Below are 21,159 nucleotides of genomic sequence, written 5' to 3'. Positions count from 1 at the left end.
TTAGGTATGTCACACTGTGTGGGTGTGGACATCAACACATGCAGCCCGTGCCTGCTTAGGTATGTCACACTGTGTGGGTGTGGACATCAACACATGCAGCCAGTTCCTGCTAAGGTAAGGCTCACTTTGTGGGTGTGGACATCAACACATGCAGCCAGTGCCTGCTTAGGTATGGCTCACTTTGTGGGTGTGGACATCAACACATGCAGCCAGTGCCTGCTTAGGTATGGCTCACTTTGTGGGTGTAGACATCAACACATGCAGCCAGTGCCTGCTTAGGTATGGCTCACTTTGTGGGTGTGGACATCAACACATGCAGCCAGTGCCTGCTTAGGTATGGCTCACTTTGTGGGTGTGGACATCAACACATGCAACCAGTACCTGCTTAGGTATGGCTCACTTTGTGGGTGTAGACATCAACACATGCAGTCAATACCTGCTTAGGTATGGCTCACTTTGTGGGTGTGGACATCAACACATGCAGCCAGTGCCTGCTTAGGTATGGCTTACTTTGTGGGTGTGGACATCAACACATGCAGGCAGTGCCTGCTTAGGTATGGCTCACTTTGTGGGTGTAGACATCAACACATGCAGCCAGTGCCTGCTTAGGTATGTCACACTGTGTGGGTGTGGACATCATCACATGCAGCCAGTGCCTGCTTAGGTATGGCTCACTTTGTGGGTGTGGACATCAACACATGCAGCCAGTGCCTGCTTAGGTATGGCTCACTTTGAGGGTGTAGACATCAACACATGCAGTCAATACCTGCTTAGGTATGGCTCACTGTGTGGGTGTGGACATCTACACATGCAGCCAGTGCCTGCTTAGGTATGGCTCACTTTGTGGGTGTGGACATCAACACATGCAGCCAGTGCCTGCTTAGGTAAGGCTCACTTTGTGGGTGTGGACATGAACACATGCAGCCCGTGCCTGCTTTGGTATGTCACACTGTGTGGGTGTGGACATCATCACATGCAGCCAGTGCCTGCTTAGGTATGGCTCACTTTGTGGGTGTGGACATCAACACATGCAGCCAGTGCCTGCTTAGGTATGGCTCACTTTGTGGGTGTGGACATCAACACATGCAGCCAGTTCCTGCTTAGGTATGGCTCACTTTGTGGGTGTAGACATCAACACATGCAGTCAATACCTGCTTAGGTATGGCTCACTTTGTGGGTGTGGACATCAACACATGCAGCCAGTGCCTGCTTAGGTATGGCTCACTTTGTGGGTGTGGACATCAACACATGCAGCCCGTGCCTGCTTAGGTATGGCTCACTTTGTGGGTGTAGACATCAACACATGCAGTCAATACCTGCTTAGGTATGGCTCACTTTGTGGGTGTGGACATCAACACATGCAGCCAGTGCCTGCTTAGGTATGTCACACTGTGTGGGTGTGGACATCAACACATGCAGCCAGTGCCTGCTTAGGTAAGGCTCACTTTGTGGTTGTGGACATCAACACATGCAGCCAGTGCCTGCTTAGGTAAGGCTCACTTTGTGGGTGTGGACATGAACACATGCAGCCAGTGCCTGCTTAGGTATGTCACACTGTTTGGGTGTGGACATGAACACATGCAGCCAGTGTCTGCTTATCGACACATGCAGCCAGTGCCTGCTTAGGAATGGCTCACTTTGTGGGTGTGGACATCAACACATGCAGCCAGTGCCTGCTTAGGTATGGCTCACTTTGTGGGTGTAGACACCAACACATGCAGTCAATGCCTGCCTAGGTATGGCTCACTTTCGGGGTGTGTACATCAACACATGCAGCCAGTGCCTGCTTAGGTATGGCTCACTTTGTGGGTATGGACATCAACACATGCAGCCCGTGCCTGCTTTGGTATGTCTCACTTTCCGGGTGTGAACATCAACACATGCAGTCAGTGCCTGCTTAGGTATGGCTCACTTTGTGGGTGTGGACATCAACACATGCAGCCAGTGCCTGCTTAGGTAAGGCTCACTTTGTGGGTGTGGACATCAACACATGCAACCAGTGCCTGCTTAGGTATGGCTCACTTTGTGGGTGTGAACAACAACACATACAGCCAGTGCCTGCTTAGGTAAGGCTCACTTTGTGGGTGTGGACATCAACACATGCAACCAGTGCCTGCTTAGGTAAGGCTCACTTTGTGGGTATGGACATCAACACATGCAGCCAGTGCCTGCTTAGGTAGGTCTCACTGTGTGGGTATGGACATCAACACATGCAGCCAGTGCCTGCTTAGGTATGGCTCACTTTGTGGGTGTAGACATCAACACATGCAGCCAGTGCCTGCTTAGGTAAGGCTCACGTTGTGGGTATGGACATCAACACATGCAGCCAGTGCCTGCTTAGGTATGTCTCACTGTGTGGGTATGGACATCAACACATGCAGCCAGTGCCTGCTTAGGTATGGCTCACTTTGTGGGTGTGGACATCAACACATGCAGCCAGTGCCTGCTTACATAAGGCTCACTTTGTGGTTGTGGACATCAACACATGCAGCCAGTGCCTGCTTAGGTATGGCTCACTTTGTGGGTGTAGACATCAACACATGCAGTCAATACCTGCTTAGGTATGGCTCACTGTGTGGGTGTGGACATCAACACATGCAGCCAGTGCCTGCTTAGGTATGTCACACTGTGTGGGTGTGGACATCAACACATGCAGCCAGTGCCTGCTTAGGTATGGCTCACTTTGTGGGTGTGGACATGAACACATGCAGCCAGTGCCTGCTTAGGTATGGCTCACTTTGTGGGTGTGGACATCAACACATGCAGCCAGTGCCTGCTTAGGTATGGCTCACTTTGTGGGTGTGGACATCAACACATGCAGGCAGTGCCTGCTTAGGTGTGGCTCACTTTGTGGGTATGGACATCATCACATGCAGCCAGTGCCTGCTTAAGTATGTCTCACTGTGTGGGTGTGGACATCAACACATGCAGCCAGTGCCTGCTTAGGTATGTCTCACTGTGTGGGTGTGGACATCAACACATGCAGCCAGTGCCTGCTTAGGTATGTCTCACTGTGTGGGTGTGGACATCAACACATGCAGCCAGTGCCTTCTTATGTATGTCTCACTGTGTGGGTGTGGACATCAACACATGCAGCCAGTGCCTGCTTAGGTATGGCTCACTTTGTGGGTATGGACATCAACACATGCAGCCAGTGCCTGCTTAGGTATGGCTCACTTTGTGGGTATGTACATCAACACATGTAGCCAGTGCCTGCTTAGGTTTGTCTCACTGTGTGGGTGTGGACATCAACACATGCAGCCAGTGCCTTCTTATGTATGTCTCACTGTGTGGGTGTGGACATCAACACATGCAGCCAGTGCCTGCTTAGTTAAAGCTCACTTTGTGGGTGTGGACATCAACACATGCAACCAGTGCCTGCTTAGGTATGGCTCACTTTGTGGGTGTGGACATCAACACATGCAGCCAGCGCCTGCTTAGGTATGTCTCACTGTGTGGGTGTGGACATCGACACATGCAGTCAGTGCCTGCTCAGGTATGGCTCACTTTGTAGGTGTGGACATCAACACATGCAGCCAGTGCCTGCTCAGGTATGTCTCACTGTGTTGGTGTGGACATCAACATATGCAGCCAGTGCCTGCTTAGGTATGGCTCACTTTGTGGGTGTGGACATCAACACATGCAGCCAGCGCCTGCTTAGTTATGTCTCACTGTGTGGGTGTGGACATCGACACATGCAGCCCGTGCCTGCTCAGGTATGTGTAACTTTGTGGGTGTGGACATCAACACATGCAGCCAGTGCCTGCTTAGGTTTGTCTCACTGTGTGGGTGTGGACATCAACCCATGCAGGCAGTGCCTGCTTAGGTATGGCTCACTTTGTGGGTATGGACATCAACACATGCAGCCAGTGCCTTTTTAGGTATGTGTCATTGTGTGGGTTTGGACATCAACACATGCAGCCAGTGCCTGCTTAGGTATGGCTCACTTTGTGGGTGTAGACATCAACACATGCAGCCAGTGCCTGCTTAGGTAAGGCTCACGTTGTGGGTATGGACATCAACACATGCAGCCAGTGCCTGCTTAGGAATGGCTCACTTTGTGGGTGTGGACATCAACACATGCAGCCAGTGCCTGCTTAGGTATGGCTCACTTTGTGGGTGTAGACATCAACACATGCAGTCAATGCCTGCCTAGGTATGGCTCACTTTCGGGGTGTGTACATCAACACATGCAGCCAGTGCCTGCTTAGGTATGGCTCACTTTGTGGGTATGGACATCAACACATGCAGCCCGTGCCTGCTTTGGTATGTCTCACTTTCCGGGTGTGAACATCAACACATGCAGTCAGTGCCTGCTTAGGTATGGCTCACTTTGTGGGTGTGGACATCAACACATGCAGCCAGTGCCTGCTTAGGTAAGGCTCACTTTGTGGGTGTGGACATCAACACATGCAACCAGTGCCTGCTTAGGTATGGCTCACTTTGTGGGTGTGAACAACAACACATACAGCCAGTGCCTGCTTAGGTAAGGCTCACTTTGTGGGTGTGGACATCAACACATGCAACCAGTGCCTGCTTAGGTAAGGCTCACTTTGTGGGTATGGACATCAACACATGCAGCCAGTGCCTGCTTAGGTAGGTCTCACTGTGTGGGTATGGACATCAACACATGCAGCCAGTGCCTGCTTAGGTATGGCTCACTTTGTGGGTGTAGACATCAACACATGCAGCCAGTGCCTGCTTAGGTAAGGCTCACGTTGTGGGTATGGACATCAACACATGCAGCCAGTGCCTGCTTAGGTATGTCTCACTGTGTGGGTATGGACATCAACACATGCAGCCAGTGCCTGCTTAGGTATGGCTCACTTTGTGGGTGTGGACATCAACACATGCAGCCAGTGCCTGCTTACATAAGGCTCACTTTGTGGTTGTGGACATCAACACATGCAGCCAGTGCCTGCTTAGGTATGGCTCACTTTGTGGGTGTAGACATCAACACATGCAGTCAATACCTGCTTAGGTATGGCTCACTGTGTGGGTGTGGACATCAACACATGCAGCCAGTGCCTGCTTAGGTATGTCACACTGTGTGGGTGTGGACATCAACACATGCAGCCAGTGCCTGCTTAGGTATGGCTCACTTTGTGGGTGTGGACATGAACACATGCAGCCAGTGCCTGCTTAGGTATGGCTCACTTTGTGGGTGTGGACATCAACACATGCAGCCAGTGCCTGCTTAGGTATGGCTCACTTTGTGGGTGTGGACATCAACACATGCAGGCAGTGCCTGCTTAGGTGTGGCTCACTTTGTGGGTATGGACATCATCACATGCAGCCAGTGCCTGCTTAAGTATGTCTCACTGTGTGGGTGTGGACATCAACACATGCAGCCAGTGCCTGCTTAGGTATGTCTCACTGTGTGGGTGTGGACATCAACGCATGCAGCCAGTGCCTGCTTAGGTATGTCTCACTGTGTGGGTGTGGACATCAACACATGCAGCCAGTGCCTTCTTATGTATGTCTCACTGTGTGGGTGTGGACATCAACACATGCAGCCAGTGCCTGCTTAGGTATGGCTCACTTTGTGGGTATGGACATCAACACATGCAGCCAGTGCCTGCTTAGGTATGGCTCACTTTGTGGGTATGTACATCAACACATGTAGCCAGTGCCTGCTTAGGTTTGTCTCACTGTGTGGGTGTGGACATCAACACATGCAGCCAGTGCCTTCTTATGTATGTCTCACTGTGTGGGTGTGGACATCAACACATGCAGCCAGTGCCTGCTTAGTTAAAGCTCACTTTGTGGGTGTGGACATCAACACATGCAACCAGTGCCTGCTTAGGTATGGCTCACTTTGTGGGTGTGGACATCAACACATGCAGCCAGCGCCTGCTTAGGTATGTCTCACTGTGTGGGTGTGGACATCGACACATGCAGTCAGTGCCTGCTCAGGTATGGCTCACTTTGTAGGTGTGGACATCAACACATGCAGCCAGTGCCTGCTCAGGTATGTCTCACTGTGTTGGTGTGGACATCAACATATGCAGCCAGTGCCTGCTTAGGTATGGCTCACTTTGTGGGTGTGGACATCAACACATGCAGCCAGCGCCTGCTTAGTTATGTCTCACTGTGTGGGTGTGGACATCGACACATGCAGCCCGTGCCTGCTCAGGTATGTGTAACTTTGTGGGTGTGGACATCAACACATGCAGCCAGTGCCTGCTTAGGTTTGTCTCACTGTGTGGGTGTGGACATCAACCCATGCAGGCAGTGCCTGCTTAGGTATGGCTCACTTTGTGGGTATGGACATCAACACATGCAGCCAGTGCCTTTTTAGGTATGTGTCATTGTGTGGGTTTGGACATCAACACATGCAGCCAGTACCTGCTTAGGTATGGATCACTTTGTGGGTGTAGACATCAACACATGCAGTCAATGCCTGCTTATGTATGGCTCACTTTGTGGGTGTGGACAACAACACATACAGCCAGTGCCTGCTTAGATAGGCTCACTTTGTGGTTGTTATCAACACATACAGCCAGTGCCTGCTTTGGTATGTCTCACTTTGTGGGTGTGGCCATCAACACATGCAGCCAGTGCCTGCTTAGGTATGGCTCACTTTGTGGGTGTGGACATCAACACATGCAGCCAGTGCCTGCTTAGGTATGGCTCACTTTGTGGGTGTGGACATCAACACATGCAGCCCATGCCTGCTTAGGTATGGCTCACTTTGTGGGTGTGGACATTAACACATGCAGTCAGTGCCTGCTTAGGTATGGCTCACTTTGTGGGTGTGGACATCAACACATGCAGTCAGTGCCTGCTTAGGTGTGGCTCACTTTGTGGGTGTGGACATCAAAACATGCAGCCAGTGCCTGATTAGGTATGGCTAAACCCAACATTATGACACTATCACAGTTGTGTTTTTTTACCGGTGAAAATGTTTGTCACATTAAGATTTTCATGTTCAAAGGCCAACTTTAGACAGATATTAAAATAACAATTATTTTTATAAGTCAGGTCTAATTACTAGAAATGTTCATAAACTGAAGTCTTTATTAAAAAAAAGTAAATAAACAATGGTTGTTAGAATGCTGCCTTGAATTTCATTCAAAGTTACCACAGTCCACAAAAAGATCTGACGACCAGAATCTACCTTCAATGTCCCTTTTCTATTGCACTATTTTGAGTCTTTTTAAAAGTGAATTCACTTTTGTTTGTTACTTTTATATAAAACATGTTGTTGTTATATTTATTATTTATTTTTCAGTCGAGTTTCTGGGCTCACTGCGTCTAAAGTAAAAAAAGTTCTAGAATGGCGTGAGAAATTTGGTCCATTCATTTGTCGGGAGCAGCTATTATCGGTGAAAGGACTAGGCGAGAAAACATATGAACAGGCGGCAGGATTTGTTAGAATCCATAGCTTGAATAACGAGTATGCATCCCCAGTTTTGATGCTTGATTTAATGAGCTTCGCAGTGGGAAAATTGAGGCTAATGCATGTGTGTTAAGTGTCATCACAGTTTAACCCTTGCAGTGTTCCCAGGCTAGTCAGGGACAACACTTTCTGTCTAAATTGGATTTTCCCTAAGAAGTGACTTCCTATAATCGAACATTTTTATAAAACCGGAAAGTGTCATTCCTGATTAGTCTGTGCAGACTGCACAGGCTAATCTTGGGCAACACTGTATGCGCACGAAAGCCCTGTTTCCCTATAGGGATGTTCATATTGACATGAACAAAGTTTGAATAGGAGTACCTTGGAACTTTTCTCCATTCTTTGTTGTGTTAAGAAAAAAATTAACGCTTAACACGTTCTAAAGAAGTACTTGTGGTTGAAAACTGTGTCTCTCTGTCTTTTTTAGTTATACATAAAACATCAAACGCTTCATATTCTTTACTGCTTTTAGTGCTTGGTAAATTGTTTCTGCTGATCAGAATCAAGATGGCTGTTGGGTAGTTGTAACCCATCCAGAAGAATACCCACATTGGGGATCGAACCCGGGACCTCCTGGTTCCAAATCACTCAGACACTCTACCGCATTGCTATCAAAGCTAGCTCATATATCAAGGCGGTTTAAGTTGTCCTTATACCGAACCCTGCTACACACAGTCATAGTGGATTTATTCAATTTAAGAGTTGATGACATAAAATCAGATGAGACACAATTTTCTTGATAAACGTAATGCATAATGTTGCTTAACACAATTTAAGTTTGACCAAATAAAAAAGACTTAAGAATTAAAAAAATACCAAGCAGTGACCATGTGAGATAAAGGTTTATCCTTTAGACAAAGAAGAATTAGTGCATTACATAGATTTTGTGTTGATAATGATCATAAAGGACAGTTTGCAGCCATCTTGGCATTAACTTTGTAGAAAGGCAATTTGAAACTTAACACTCTTTATAAAAGATTTGCATAATAACTTTTGACTAAATAAAGTCTTTGTCAAATTGAAAGAGCTGACAGTTTGCTATTTTTTATTTAAATTGGATGACTTATGGCCATATTGTGAAACAAACCAATTGAATGTTATTTTGCAAATTTTCATGACTTTTTATGTTATTTGCATTTTTTCACTAGCGCAAGCACTCATGAAAATATGTATTTTCTCCCTTTACAAAGAAAAGATTTCACTGTTTCACCCCATAAACAAAATATATGATGTTTAATACATGTACTGGTAGTTATACCTCCACAAATGAAGTTTAGAATGGTATATTGGAGTGAGCTTGTCTGTCAGTCGGTCTGTCGGTCCGTAATAAATATCCGCTTTCTAATTCAAATTGTTTTCATCCGATCTTCACCAAACTTGCTCAGATGTTGTATATAGATGATGTCTAGGTCAAGTTCGAATATGGGTCATGCCGGGTCAAAAACTAGGTCACAGGGACACTAAGTGCGTTTTAAATATTGAGCATGGTGTCTGCTCTCTATTTCAAGTAGTTTTCATCCGAGCATAACCAAACTTGGTCAGAAGTTGTATCTAGATGATGTCTAGGCCAAGTTTAAACATGGTTCATGGCAGGTAAAAAACTAGGTCACGTGGTTACTTAGTGCGTTTTAAGCATTGAGCATGGTGTCCGCTCTCTAATTCAAGTAGTTTTCATCCGATCTTCACCAAACTTGGTCAGATGTTGTATATAGATGATGTGTAGGTCAAGTTCGAACATGGGCCATGCTGGGTCAAAAACTAGGTCACGGGGTCTCTTAGTGCGTTTTAAACATTGAGCATGGTGTCTGCTGTTTTTTGTGAAGACAACATGCAAAATATTCTGTGTCAATGCGGCATGTGGGGGTATTCGTCACATCTGTGACAAGCTCTAGTTTATGTTTGGTGGGTGTTTTCAGAGATTTCAAAAACCTGTCGCCATTGAAAGCTGCAAGCAGGAAAGGAAAGGGCAAGAAGAAGCCAGTAGCAGAGTACAAGCCTAATCCCCTTGACATGACAGAAATTCACCCTGAGTCATATGAAGCTGCCCAAAAGTAAGTACCGTAAAAGGCTGTGTATAACGCGCACTTTTTTACCCCAAAATGTAATTTTAAAAACTTGATGCGCATTATACACCACAACAGCCATGCCAAGAGATTTTTTCCTACGATACAGAATTTTTTCCCCGATTTTTTGCTCCAAAAATTCTCTTCTTAGCAAAACTCCTGTAAGCAGAAAGTGCCTTTCCTAATTAGCCTGTGAGGACTGCATTTGCTAATCTGGAACAACACTTTACACACATGCATGAAGTCTGGTTTTCCCTAAACATGGCTTACCTGCAATTGGTTTTCACCTTCAACACATTTTAGTAACATTGCATTTTTTTATACGTACAATTGCTATTAAGCACAAACCTCTATGTCTAAGCACTGGACTACAATCCTGGGATAGAGGGTTTGACTCCCAGCCTGACCACATATCTTTTGTTGGGATTTGTCATGAAATACTTTCTACGGCCATTCTCCCCCTACAAGTAGGGCAGTTGTCAGTTACTGGCAGAAGTATGTACACTAAGACCTGGTAACCCAGCTATCCAAGGAAAAGTGAGAGTTTGCTTACAAAAGTACTGTTGAAAATATCTAATTAAACAAACAAATAAAATTCTGCCAAGGCTGAGGATCCATTGATGCGACTATTTGTATTTATATAGCAACTATTTCCACTGCTTCGATTTTTTAATCTCGGTTACAAAGAAAACGTTGAATTTATTTGATTGATCAAAATTCAAAGCCATTAACACGCGCATAGCATGCTTTTTAATATGACTTGTAAGTGTTTTGTGAGTGTCCCTTGGGACATCAATAATAAGCCTGTTGAGGATTACAAGTGCCTTTTGTCATTATATATGAACCTTGTTCTGGAAAAATTTGCTTAATCCATGTGTGAGAAGTGTCATTCCAGTTAAAGTTGTGTAGTCCATCCATGTGTGAGAAGTGCCATTCCAGTTAAAGTTGTGTAGTCCATCCATGTGTGAGAAGTGCCATTCCAGTTAAAGTTGTGTAGTCCATCCATGTGTGAGAAGTGTCATTCCAGTTAAAGTTGTGTAGTCCATCCATGTGTGAGAAATGTCATTCCAGTTAAAGTTGTGTAGTCCATCCATGTGTGAGAAGTGCCATTCCAGTTAAAGTTGTGTAGTCCATCCATGTGTGAGAAGTGCCATTCCAGTTAAAGTTGTGTAGTCCATCCATGTGTGAGAAGTGTCATTCCAGTTAAAGTTGTGTAGTCCATCCATGTGTGAGAAGTGTCATTCCAGTTAAAGTTGTGTAGTCCATCCATGTGTGAGAAGTGTCATTCCAGTTAAAATTGTGTAGTCCATCCATGTGTGAGAAGTGTCATTCCAGTTAAAGTTGTGTAGTCCATCCATGTGTGAGAAGTGTCATTCCAGTTAAAGTTGTGTAGTCCATCCATGTGTGAGAAGTGTCATTCCAGTTAAAGTTGTGTAGTCCACACTGGCTAATCAGGATAGCATTTTCCTTTTTTTTTTTTTTTTTGTTTAAAAGAAGTCTCTTCCAAAAGAAAATCCGTTTGAGGCTGAAAGCCTTTTCCCTGATTAGTCTAGGCAGACTGCACAGACTTATCTGAGACAAAACTGTACACACATGCATTAAGCCCACATTTCGTAGAACGTGGCTTATTTATCAAGAGTTCTTTTTATCTTCCTTTAGGTTCATCACCATGGCATCCCTCAGTTTGAAGGATCTGGGACAACCAGACTTTATCAAAAAGATCGGCCATTTCATGTCATCAATCAAATGTAAGCATGCATTTATTTTACACTTTGCAATAAAGACGATGGCTCTTTTAAAAATATTCATCATACAACTTGCATTATTTGTTTCGTAAGATATGAAAATTGTTTTGACCTTCATTTAAAATTGATTCAAAATGTATACCGATATAACTTGCTACAAATTGCTACAAATTACACCTCCTATATGGGGGAGTAGGGGTTGGTGGTAATTCTCACCATTGTCACAAACCATAGTATTCCACAAGCTAGCAACTTTGTTACTTAAAAAGTAGTTTTTTATATGACAAAATTACACAGAATACATAGATGAAGAAACATAATGAAACACCTGTAGTTTTTTATCATGAGCACCCTATACTTGTTCATCCGTTGAGTAAATTCTTAGTTCTGTAATACTTTAGCTATACCTTCCGGTATTAAGTAATCTGGGTTTAACTGGAATCACCATGGACTTTATTATGTCTGTCCATAGACACAAGCTTGTAAGCAGGTGTTCTCCTAATCTTTTTAATGTGCAAGATTCACACTTGAAGGGATTTTTCCTTATAATGTGAAATTGTGCATTTGCCATTTCAATCGTCTTTCCCTATAAATCATGAAAGATATGTCCCTTTTTCTGTAACATTATTATTGTTACTACAGGTGTGTCCCTTTTTATTTTACATTATTATTGTTACTATATACTGTACTATAAAAAATATATTTCTTAAACTACTAAATTTATATTCAGTATACTAGTACGTTGTATTTTGTATTAAGCATTGTATATTGGGCTTGTGCTTCATGGAATGATGACCCTGCGATCAAAACTGACAACACCCAGGGGATGAAATTAATTATATAGACAAAAATAACATAAACATTGTTCACTCTGAAACCACATAGTTCAAAGTTTTAACATTTGGTATGACGTATCTCAACAAATTTTGTTTAAAAAAATGCCTTGGAGTCAAAACCGGCCATGATGAAGGGTTCAGTTTTTTATGATGACAGCTTACTACTTATAACTACCTGCAGCGTTGGGGGTGTGGCAAGTTCTAGTCCCAAAAGCTCACTTTTGTCTGAAGCTCTTAAAATACCCTTTTCCTAACAATTCAAAACTATTGAAAGCTAATGGTCAGGTGGGTAAAATACTCAGTGACAAGAATTGGAAATCCTTTACCCTTCATGGTAAAACCTAAGCCTAAATCTTGAAATAATCATAAATTAGGTATTTTCAGCTTGGGCTCTTTGTCTTCGAGAATTTTTGAAATCTGTGTTCAACTATTATTGTCAATGTGTATAAACATGAAAAAGGTTATAAACATGAAAAGTTTATGCTGCTATTTACAGCCCTGGAGGAGTTGGCAGGGAGGTTAAGTGTGGGGGTTCCAACAGTGACTCTCATTGCCACAGCCTTGCAGCGACCGTTGACTTACGACCTCAGAGAAGGTACGACTACTGGGCTGGTATTCATAAAGCTCCTAAGTGATAATTTAAGTTGAACTGAAATGAAAACTGCAGATCATATGTGCTAAAATGATTCAATACTACAGGTTAACAATTTGGAAAAAAAAACATATAGAGGATATTTGTTAGATTTGGTGGATTATCGATTTTAATTCACGAGTGATCATAGAAAAAAATATTTTCACCACTCGTGAAAAAATATATTTTCTATGATCACAAGTGAATTAAAAACAATATCCACCGAATCAAACAAATTTTCTTTTTATTTAATGCTTTTTTTCACAGTTTATATACATTATTACAGAGTTAAACTGAAGAATTTTGCTGGGATAATGATGTCATTTCGTCAAAAAAATGACGTCATTTCACAGTACATAGTGAAAATTATCGATAATTTTCACTGTTAATTTTCACTTTTTGAAACAGTGAAACTATCAGTTTTAATTCACTGATTTTTCTCTATAAACCACCGGAAAGCATAAAATAATTTCGTGATAATTAACATAATTATCATTATTAAAGTAGTTTTTGGATGCTCAATAAACTTGTATTGCTGTTTTTGTCTGTAAAGATTAGGTTCCTTTCAAGCTTAGCTATTCTTGAAGGTTGTTATTTTCATTGACCATTCTTCACCACTTCAGTAGTATTCTTTAGTGGGTCATGATGCTTGTACGTTCAATAACTAGGGTCATCTGTATCACCTTCATAGTGACATTATACACATCAGAAACTAGAGCATTACTAACTGAAAACATATGAGCCGCGCTCTGTGAAAAGGGGGTTTAATGCATGTGTGTAAAGACTAAAGTGTGGTCCCTGATTAGCCTGTGTAGTCTGCAGATTTTTGCTAAAAAGAGACTTTCTTTAAACAGAAAATATCATAAAAGCGCAGTGATGTCCCTGATTAGGCATAGGCTAATCTGGGAAAACACTTTGCGCACATGCATTTAACCCCCTTTCCACATATTATTTAAGTATGGAGATGCTAACTGCAGAAATAAATATAAGTATAGTGAGCTGACACAACCATGCCAAAAGCAATCAAACTTAACTGTCACATTAGAAGTACAAATGTAATTCATTAGTCACTAGTGTTCAATTGCCCATGTCAGTTTCTTAGTAATGTAAAATTATTTTGAAAGTTACCTCCACCCATGATTTTTCTGTAGAAACGCACAATTGATTGCCTACTTTGTCGATGGAAAAATAGCTGCATGTTGTGGTAAAATGAATGGTAAACACATAAACCATTTTTTGACTACAGTAAGTAAATACAATTTTTATATCAGATATAGTAGAGCTGCCATTGCTTTCTTCATGTTATCATTTCAGGTTTTGACAAGCCACTTTTCAAACAGAATATCACAGATATGAATCAGCTGCAAAAAGGTCAGAGGGTTACAGGAAAGGTCAACAATGTAACACACTTTGGGGCTTTTGTGGACATTGGTGTGGGTAAAGACGCAATGGTGCATAACTCTAACATGAGACTGAAGGATACAGGGAGACCTTATTCACTTTGTGTTGGAGAAACAATCGAGGCAGAGATCGAAAACAAGGATATCTCTAAGGGCAGAATTGGTCTGAGGTTGATCAGGTTGATATAATATTTACATTGCAAACAAAGATTTGTTTTGATTAACAAATGAACAAATTGGGTACTTACATTTGATTGTTTAATTAAAATTGAAGATAATGATGTTAAGTTCAAGAGGTTGTTGGTTTGTTGTTACTTATTTGTTCGTTTAAATTCATAATTGCCGATCAACAGAGTGTTATATCTATGTGATAATTTATATAAAATTGATAAAAATACAACAAGTGGTTGTGACCTATTTGTTAGTTCAAATTCAAAAACTTTGTTTCTGTTTGATTTTAGGTAACTCATTTGTTTTGTTGGGCTTTATCTAACTGCTCCTTTAAACAAAATTACTGTTGAATATCTTATGTTGTGGAACAACAATTTTTATGCCCCCGAAGGAGGGCGTATAGTGATCGCACTGTCCGGCTGTCCTTCGGTCACACTTTTGCGTTTAGGTTTCGAAAAATGCATATAACTTCTATGTCGCTTCAGATGTAACCTTCATATTTGGTATGCATGTGTATATGGACAAGGCCTTTCCATACGCACACAAATTTTGACCTCCTTGACCTTGAACTTAGGGTCCGCTTTTATGTTTCAAAATCTGCGTTTAGGTTTCGAAAAAAGCGTTTTTCGGGGGCATATGTCTTCCGATGGAGACAATTCTTGTTTAATTCAAATACAGTTGTTTATGTAATGGTACTCATTTTTAATTGGTCATAAACAGGGAGAAGTTTCCTTATATGGAAAATAAAATGTTACTATGTTATTGTGTTTTATGAACATCCTTTCGAAAGACAAATATTTTAGAAAGAATAAACCATGCACAAATTTTTCTGTGAACTGAAAACACTAATTTCCATATTAAATGTTTACTATAGAACACTTAATTGTATGTGCAATTTGTAATAATATTTGTAATATAATTCCTGTGATCATATAATAATTTGTTTAATAAAGTTCAGTTAAATAGTGTTTTGTTGTTGCCTCAGCAAATTCGAATTTTGAAATCTATTTAAAGTCATAACTCTGATTACAAGACAGTTTTTGTCTGAAAACATATTTGAGTTTTTTTAGTTATAAATGTTTATGGGCATGTATGTAGGTTCATAGTCATGTAATTTAGAAGTTATTGTAACGGAAATCTATATTGTTGAACCATTTTGTTAACAGATATAATTTCTTAAAGATTTTAAATAGAAACTTTTAAAAATGTGCCTCACAACCCATTCTTAGACTTAAATATAAAGAATAGAATAAGAACCATGAAAAAATACTTCAGTGTTGGACTACCGGTATATACCAACTACCAATTTGTGTAAATTATTCATGTGGACTTTGTTTTTAATGAATAATTATTTATTAACATAGGTTATATGACACATTAAGACTTTATAATCAAGAAATATTTCAACATGACATTTAACAGGATGTTCTTTTTTTCTTATGTCAAGGAATTTGTTATTAAATACCGCACAAAGAATCCTATCTTAAGTATGCATGTATCTTTATAATGGAAAAACGTTTGCATGTAAGTACGTATGTTGATATGGCATTAATTAATGAATAATGGACAAACCTTTGCAGGTTACTGTAATTACAGGTAGCTATATAGTTATGTTGATTCGGCATTACTCATGGATGAATAATTGACGAACCTTGGCTGGTAACTAACGGAAGTTATGTAAAAAAACAAAGACATGCTACTTTTATCATTTATGTACCTAAAATTTAAATATGTATAACCATAAAGTGTTTCAAATGTTACTACTTGTAAAAAAGTAGTATACAACAATTTAGAATAAAAATGCAACATAAAATACAAATGCAATAGCATTTAACCTGAAGAGTTTACATACAAAATTTCATAAAAATAATTTTATAAATATTGAGAGGAAAACATCACAAAACAAGAGGAATAAATTGTCTTAGAGTGCAGGACAAAAATCCTGAATCACATAAAATTTACCAAATAAAAGGAAGGCTATAAAATAAAAAATCTCGCAGTCTTCTGCTATAGTTCATACATCACAGATACAATTTAGACTCATTTTATCAAACACTTATCAATATGAGCAACACGTTCATGGCACATACATGAAAGGTCCATAATTGATGCATACTTTTCATAAAATCAGGCAAGTATTTGCTGATAATATATAATTCGTGTCGATATCGGATAAAAAAGGGTATGGAGATACATGTGTCTAAAGTCGGAACCCCAAAACCTATTTCTAAATCAGAGACCAGACATAACTGGCAATATGTGTGAATATATATATATATCATGTCCAATATTGCATGTACAACCATATCTGTGTTGACAAGCCCCTGATGAAGACGAAAAGTCGAAAGTGCTAGGGCATATGTATAAAATATGTAATTAGCACTGTTTGAACAGCATATTTCTCCAATCTCTCTCTCTCTCTCTCTCTCTATATATATATATACAACATGTATATATATTTAACTAAATGCACTCACTAAACCAGCTACATCACAAATATTATGAACATAAGTTGTGATATTACACAATATTATGCAAAACAAAGTTAGATATCTTTGATAAAAATGTAGCTAAAAACCAACAATTACTGCAATATGTGGCACAAAATATGCAAACATATTCTATATCATTCTACTCAAGGAAACATCCGGAAAACATGCTAATAAAATTAAAATAAAGCCTAAAGAAATACAAAATTGAATGTAAAATAAAATCCCATAAGAAACAAGAAACATGCATATAAACATACTTGGATTACATCTATTTAACAATACACCTTCATTAAAATATCTACAGTACAGTTAATATTAATATATATGGCTTTGTTCTCTTTAACTTTCCAAAGTCCTAGTTATGCCCTCTTCGAAAAAGAGGGGGTATATTGTTTTGCTGGATGTCAGTCGGTTGGTCTTTCGGTACACCAGTTCATTTCAGGGGTTTCTAAGTCAAAGGTCAAGGTCACTGTAATACTTAGTGAAAATTGTTTCCAATTAATAACTTGTGAACGGATTTACCAATTGGCTTGATACTTCCCATGTCCATTGGCCTTTGCCATTAGATGACCCCTATTGAAAATTGGGTCACTGTCAGAAGATTGAACATTGTTTCCAATCAATAACTTGTGAACGGAGGGGCTAATTGGCTTGATTCTTTCCATTTGCGTTGGCGTTGGACAGTAGATGGCCCCTATTGAAATTGGGGTCACTAGGTCAAATTCACTGTCACACTAAGTGTGAAATCGTTTCCGATCAATAACTTTTCAACTGATTCACTCATTGGCTTGATACTTTCCATGAGCATTGACCTTGGACAATATATCACCCCTATTGAAATTGGGGTCACTAGGTCAAAGGTCAAGGTCCCTGTCACAATAAGTGTGAAAATAGATTCGGATAAATAACTCGTCAACAAATTGGCTTGATACTAAAAACTTATTTAAGTGGCTAAGAAACACCAATATGATAGGATAAACTTTTATGGTAAGTTTTGTTGCAAAAAAATCCTGTGTCAAGGCCCTGTTTTTGGGGGCATCTGTCTGACTGAAGAGCTCTTGTTTCATCCGTAACAGGTACAGTTGCTTGGTATTTCCAGTATCAAACCTTAAGTTAAAATTCAATCACAATATTAAGTATTAAGATTCAAAAACAAATAATGTATCTAAATTTGATTCACACTATGTGCATAAGCCAAGAATGTTATGAACACTCATTTAGGAATCAAAGGTTTATTTTTTTAATAATCACTTCTTATAATTTGAAAGTGTTGGAAACGTTAAATGTTATTAGATGTCAACTTCTGTGAATTATAACTAAATAAAGGGTCTTTTTATCAAGTTACAGTGCAAATCTAGCTCCTTTATAGATTGCCTATTCCGACTGATTTTGGTCTTCTTATTGTTGCTGTTGTTGTTGATATTCTCTAACTTCAACAATCCACTCCTTTATTTGCTGTACCTAAAATAATGACCACCATGTTAGTTTTAAAATAACACCATAATAGAAAACAAATTTATAGAGCTGCTGTGTAAAACAAGAGCACCACATAACAGGTGCCACGCTCGGCTGCGAAGCTTGTCAGAATTTTTTTTTATTTTTTTTTAGAGGTCACAGTGACCTTAACCTTTGACCTAGTGACCCAAACATAGGTGTGGCATGTAGAACTCATCAAGCTGCATCTACATATGCAGTTTCAAAGTTGTAGGTGGAAGCACTTTGATTTTAGAGCCTATGTTAAAGTTTTATTATTAGAGGTCACAGTGACCTTGACCTTTGACCTAGTTACCCAAAAAGTGGTGTGGCGTGTAGAACTCATCAAGGGCCATCTACATATGAAGTTTCAAAGTTGTAGGTGGAAGCACTTTGACTTTAGAGCCTATGTAAAAGTTTTATGTTAGAGGTCACAGTGGCCTTGACCTTTGACCTAGGGACCCAAAAATGGGTGTGGCGTGTAGAACTCCTCAAGGTGCATCTACATATGAAGTTTCAAAGTTGTAGTTGGAAGCACTTTGATTTTAGAGCCAATGTTAAGGTTTTAGCACGACGCCAACAGCGGACGACAAGCTGGCTATGACAATACCTCGGGTTTTCTCCGAAAACAGCCGAGCTAAAAATACCTTTTTGTGATTTGAACTTTGCTTTTTCAAATTTCTTGTATGCCAATATATTTTGTTAATTGCATAATAAATGATGATCTGTTGCAGTTTATGTTACAGCCATGATTGAGCATTTTATGCTTTCAAATTTGCTTGTCGTTATGGCTTCATCCTTATGAAACATAAAGGAATTAATCGAGTTTGTTATAGCAAATTTCTTTTTACGAATAGTTTTGTGAATATTGATTTTCTGTTTGCAAATTGCATTTTAATATTTGCAAATTCTGTTGTGCAGGTTGCGTTTTTTTTAGTGTTTTGCGGTGAGTAGAAATAAGGAGTTCCAGGAATTTTTAAATACAAATTTATATGCCACAGGCAATTCACAAATGAGCAAAACGAAATGTGCATTGTGCACCCGCTTTATAGACTACCGGTACTTTTTTCCTAGTTAATGAAACACACTGTGTCACCATCAAATCGATGGTGTAAATATTGGTTTTGTTCTAAATGCTCAATATGCAGTGGCACAGTAGATGTAGCATCTGCCTAGTGAAAAAACGGGAGCATCCTTAAGAACTCTTAAGACACCAAGTAGCTACTGGTTCTAACCAGGAAAAAATCCTAATATCCTAATTGGCCTTAGGTTTTTAATGCAACCAAATTGAAAATAAATAGGCTGAAACAAATACTTTTCATTTGTAATAAACAACTTACAGAATTCATAGCAGACTCATTTTCTCCGCAATTCTCTTCGACCGTCTGACAAAATCTTTCGGCATCATCACACAGGCCTGAAAGGATAGCAGTCTGCGCCACAAAAAGGGTCAACGGGATGTTTGTTGCTGGATCAATGTTGCCCAAAGCTTTCAGTGCATGGGGATAGGCTTGAGGTGCCTGGTTTCGTTTTCGTAAAATCTTTGCCATGTTAAGATGTAGGTTCTGGGAGAAATAAATGATTTGATTGGTAAAATCAAAATAATGCATCATAATATTTAAGGACACTTAAGTTTTTCACAGTGACTTCCAACCTTGTCAACATTAAAGTGTGTTAGTTCTATAATTAAGTTGTTACAATCAATATCAAAAATCAACATCACTTATAGAAATGTACTTAAGTTGATTATTTTCTCCATAATATTTATGTTTACAACCAGTATTATAGAAAACAAGGCTATTGTCAATCAATATGGTCCCCTACCGGCTCCACCATTGTCAGAAATTCCACCATTTTCAGATTTATTTTTTATAATTTTTTTTGGTTGCCATAGCAACCACAATTTTTGACGTTGGAACAAAATGAAATGACTTGCATAATGTCCATATTGCCATCTATCCATGTTGCAAGTTTCATGAAAAAATATTAAGAACTTTAAAAGTTATCGCAGGATCCAGAAAACCACCATTTTCAGCAGTATTCCTAGTCTATTTGTTGCCATAGCAACCTGAATTTTTGACGTAGGAACAAAATGAAATGACGTGCATAATGTCCATATTGCCATTTATCCATGTTTTAAGTTTCATGAAAAAATATTAAGAACTTTTCAAGTTATCGCAGGATCCAGAAAAGTGTGACAGACTCGCACACAGAGCGCAAACCATAAGTCCCCTCCGGTGAAACCGGTAGGGGACAACAAGTGAATCTCTTCCTATCACCTGTCATCAGACAACATGTGCAAGTGCACATAAACAGTGCATAGTCGATTTAGCAAAAATTATTATCTTAAGAAACTCACTAAATTTAAACCTTTCTTATTCCCTCATCCAAGTTAACTAAGGAAAATTTTTCCTGACTCCCCCATAATCCTTGCTCAAGTTTACATTGCCCTTCTACATAATAGAATATGCCAACCTATCACAGGCCACCAGCTCACATTAAACAAACCTGGTCCTCTGGATATTTCAGCAGCCCCTCTTCCACGATCCCTTGCTGGCAGTCGAGGTTTACCTCCCCTGTTGGCATAACACACCAGTCACATGACAGGTGATAGTTATCCACTCCCATTTCGCCCGAGTCGTGAAGTATGTTGACCAATCGAACTACCTCCGCAGGGTTGTTGTTTGGTATTAACGTAGAGCAGCAATACTGTTTGGTGAGGCTAACATTGCCTGGGAAGCTGACATTTTGCAATGAAGTCAATTATCCCTTTACCACTAATTAATGCATTTTGACACATTTGAAGTCCTTTAGAAAATCAAATAAAATTTAAGTCCTTTTTTACTAGATTCAAGTTTGAAAGGCTTCATTTCCAACCCTTAGATACTGATGAGTAGAAAACAGCATAAAACCTGAACACACTGGGAGCTACTCGCAGGCTGTTCT

At 40.2% G+C, this 21,159-nt stretch overlaps 2 protein-coding genes across 6 annotated transcripts in view; one reads left to right on the top strand and one right to left on the bottom strand.

Moving 5' to 3' along the window:
• The window catches only part of LOC127875120 (S1 RNA-binding domain-containing protein 1-like), a 52,061-nt gene extending 36,847 nt beyond the window's left edge, over positions 1 to 15,214 (top strand). For all 4 annotated transcript variants that reach the window (XM_052419947.1, XM_052419948.1, XM_052419949.1 and 1 more), the window contains 5 exons: positions 7,235 to 7,399; positions 9,319 to 9,453; positions 11,125 to 11,213; positions 12,543 to 12,641; positions 13,992 to 15,214. In XM_052419947.1, the coding sequence (XP_052275907.1) occupies positions 7,235 to 7,399; positions 9,319 to 9,453; positions 11,125 to 11,213; positions 12,543 to 12,641; positions 13,992 to 14,266 (763 nt within the window). In that variant the 3' untranslated portion in view covers positions 14,267 to 15,214. The remainder of the gene's footprint in view (positions 1 to 7,234; positions 7,400 to 9,318; positions 9,454 to 11,124; positions 11,214 to 12,542; positions 12,642 to 13,991) is intronic.
• A 730-nt stretch (positions 15,215 to 15,944) lies between these two features.
• LOC127875116 (TPR repeat-containing protein DDB_G0287407-like) overlaps positions 15,945 to 21,159 on the bottom strand; it is a 42,513-nt gene continuing 37,298 nt past the window's right edge. The window contains exons 26-29 of one of the 2 annotated variants that reach the window (XR_008047291.1): positions 20,722 to 20,953; positions 19,554 to 19,778; positions 18,086 to 18,201; positions 15,945 to 17,847 (exon numbers count right to left, since the gene is read on the bottom strand). Coding sequence is in view for 1 of the 2 variants with exons in the window: in XM_052419938.1 (XP_052275898.1) it covers positions 18,139 to 18,201; positions 19,554 to 19,778; positions 20,722 to 20,953 (520 nt within the window). In the remaining variant the exon portion in view is untranslated. Of the gene's footprint in view, positions 18,202 to 19,553; positions 19,779 to 20,721; positions 20,954 to 21,159 lie in introns of both variants that reach the window. The other variant, XM_052419938.1, reaches the window with a different exon arrangement.

Source organism: Dreissena polymorpha, chromosome 3 (genome assembly GCF_020536995.1).
Source record: "Dreissena polymorpha isolate Duluth1 chromosome 3, UMN_Dpol_1.0, whole genome shotgun sequence".
Lineage (NCBI taxonomy): Eukaryota > Metazoa > Mollusca > Bivalvia > Myida > Dreissenidae > Dreissena > Dreissena polymorpha.
The sequence above is the reverse complement of the archived record's forward strand: the minus strand, read 5'-3'. Positions and strand labels throughout refer to the sequence as shown.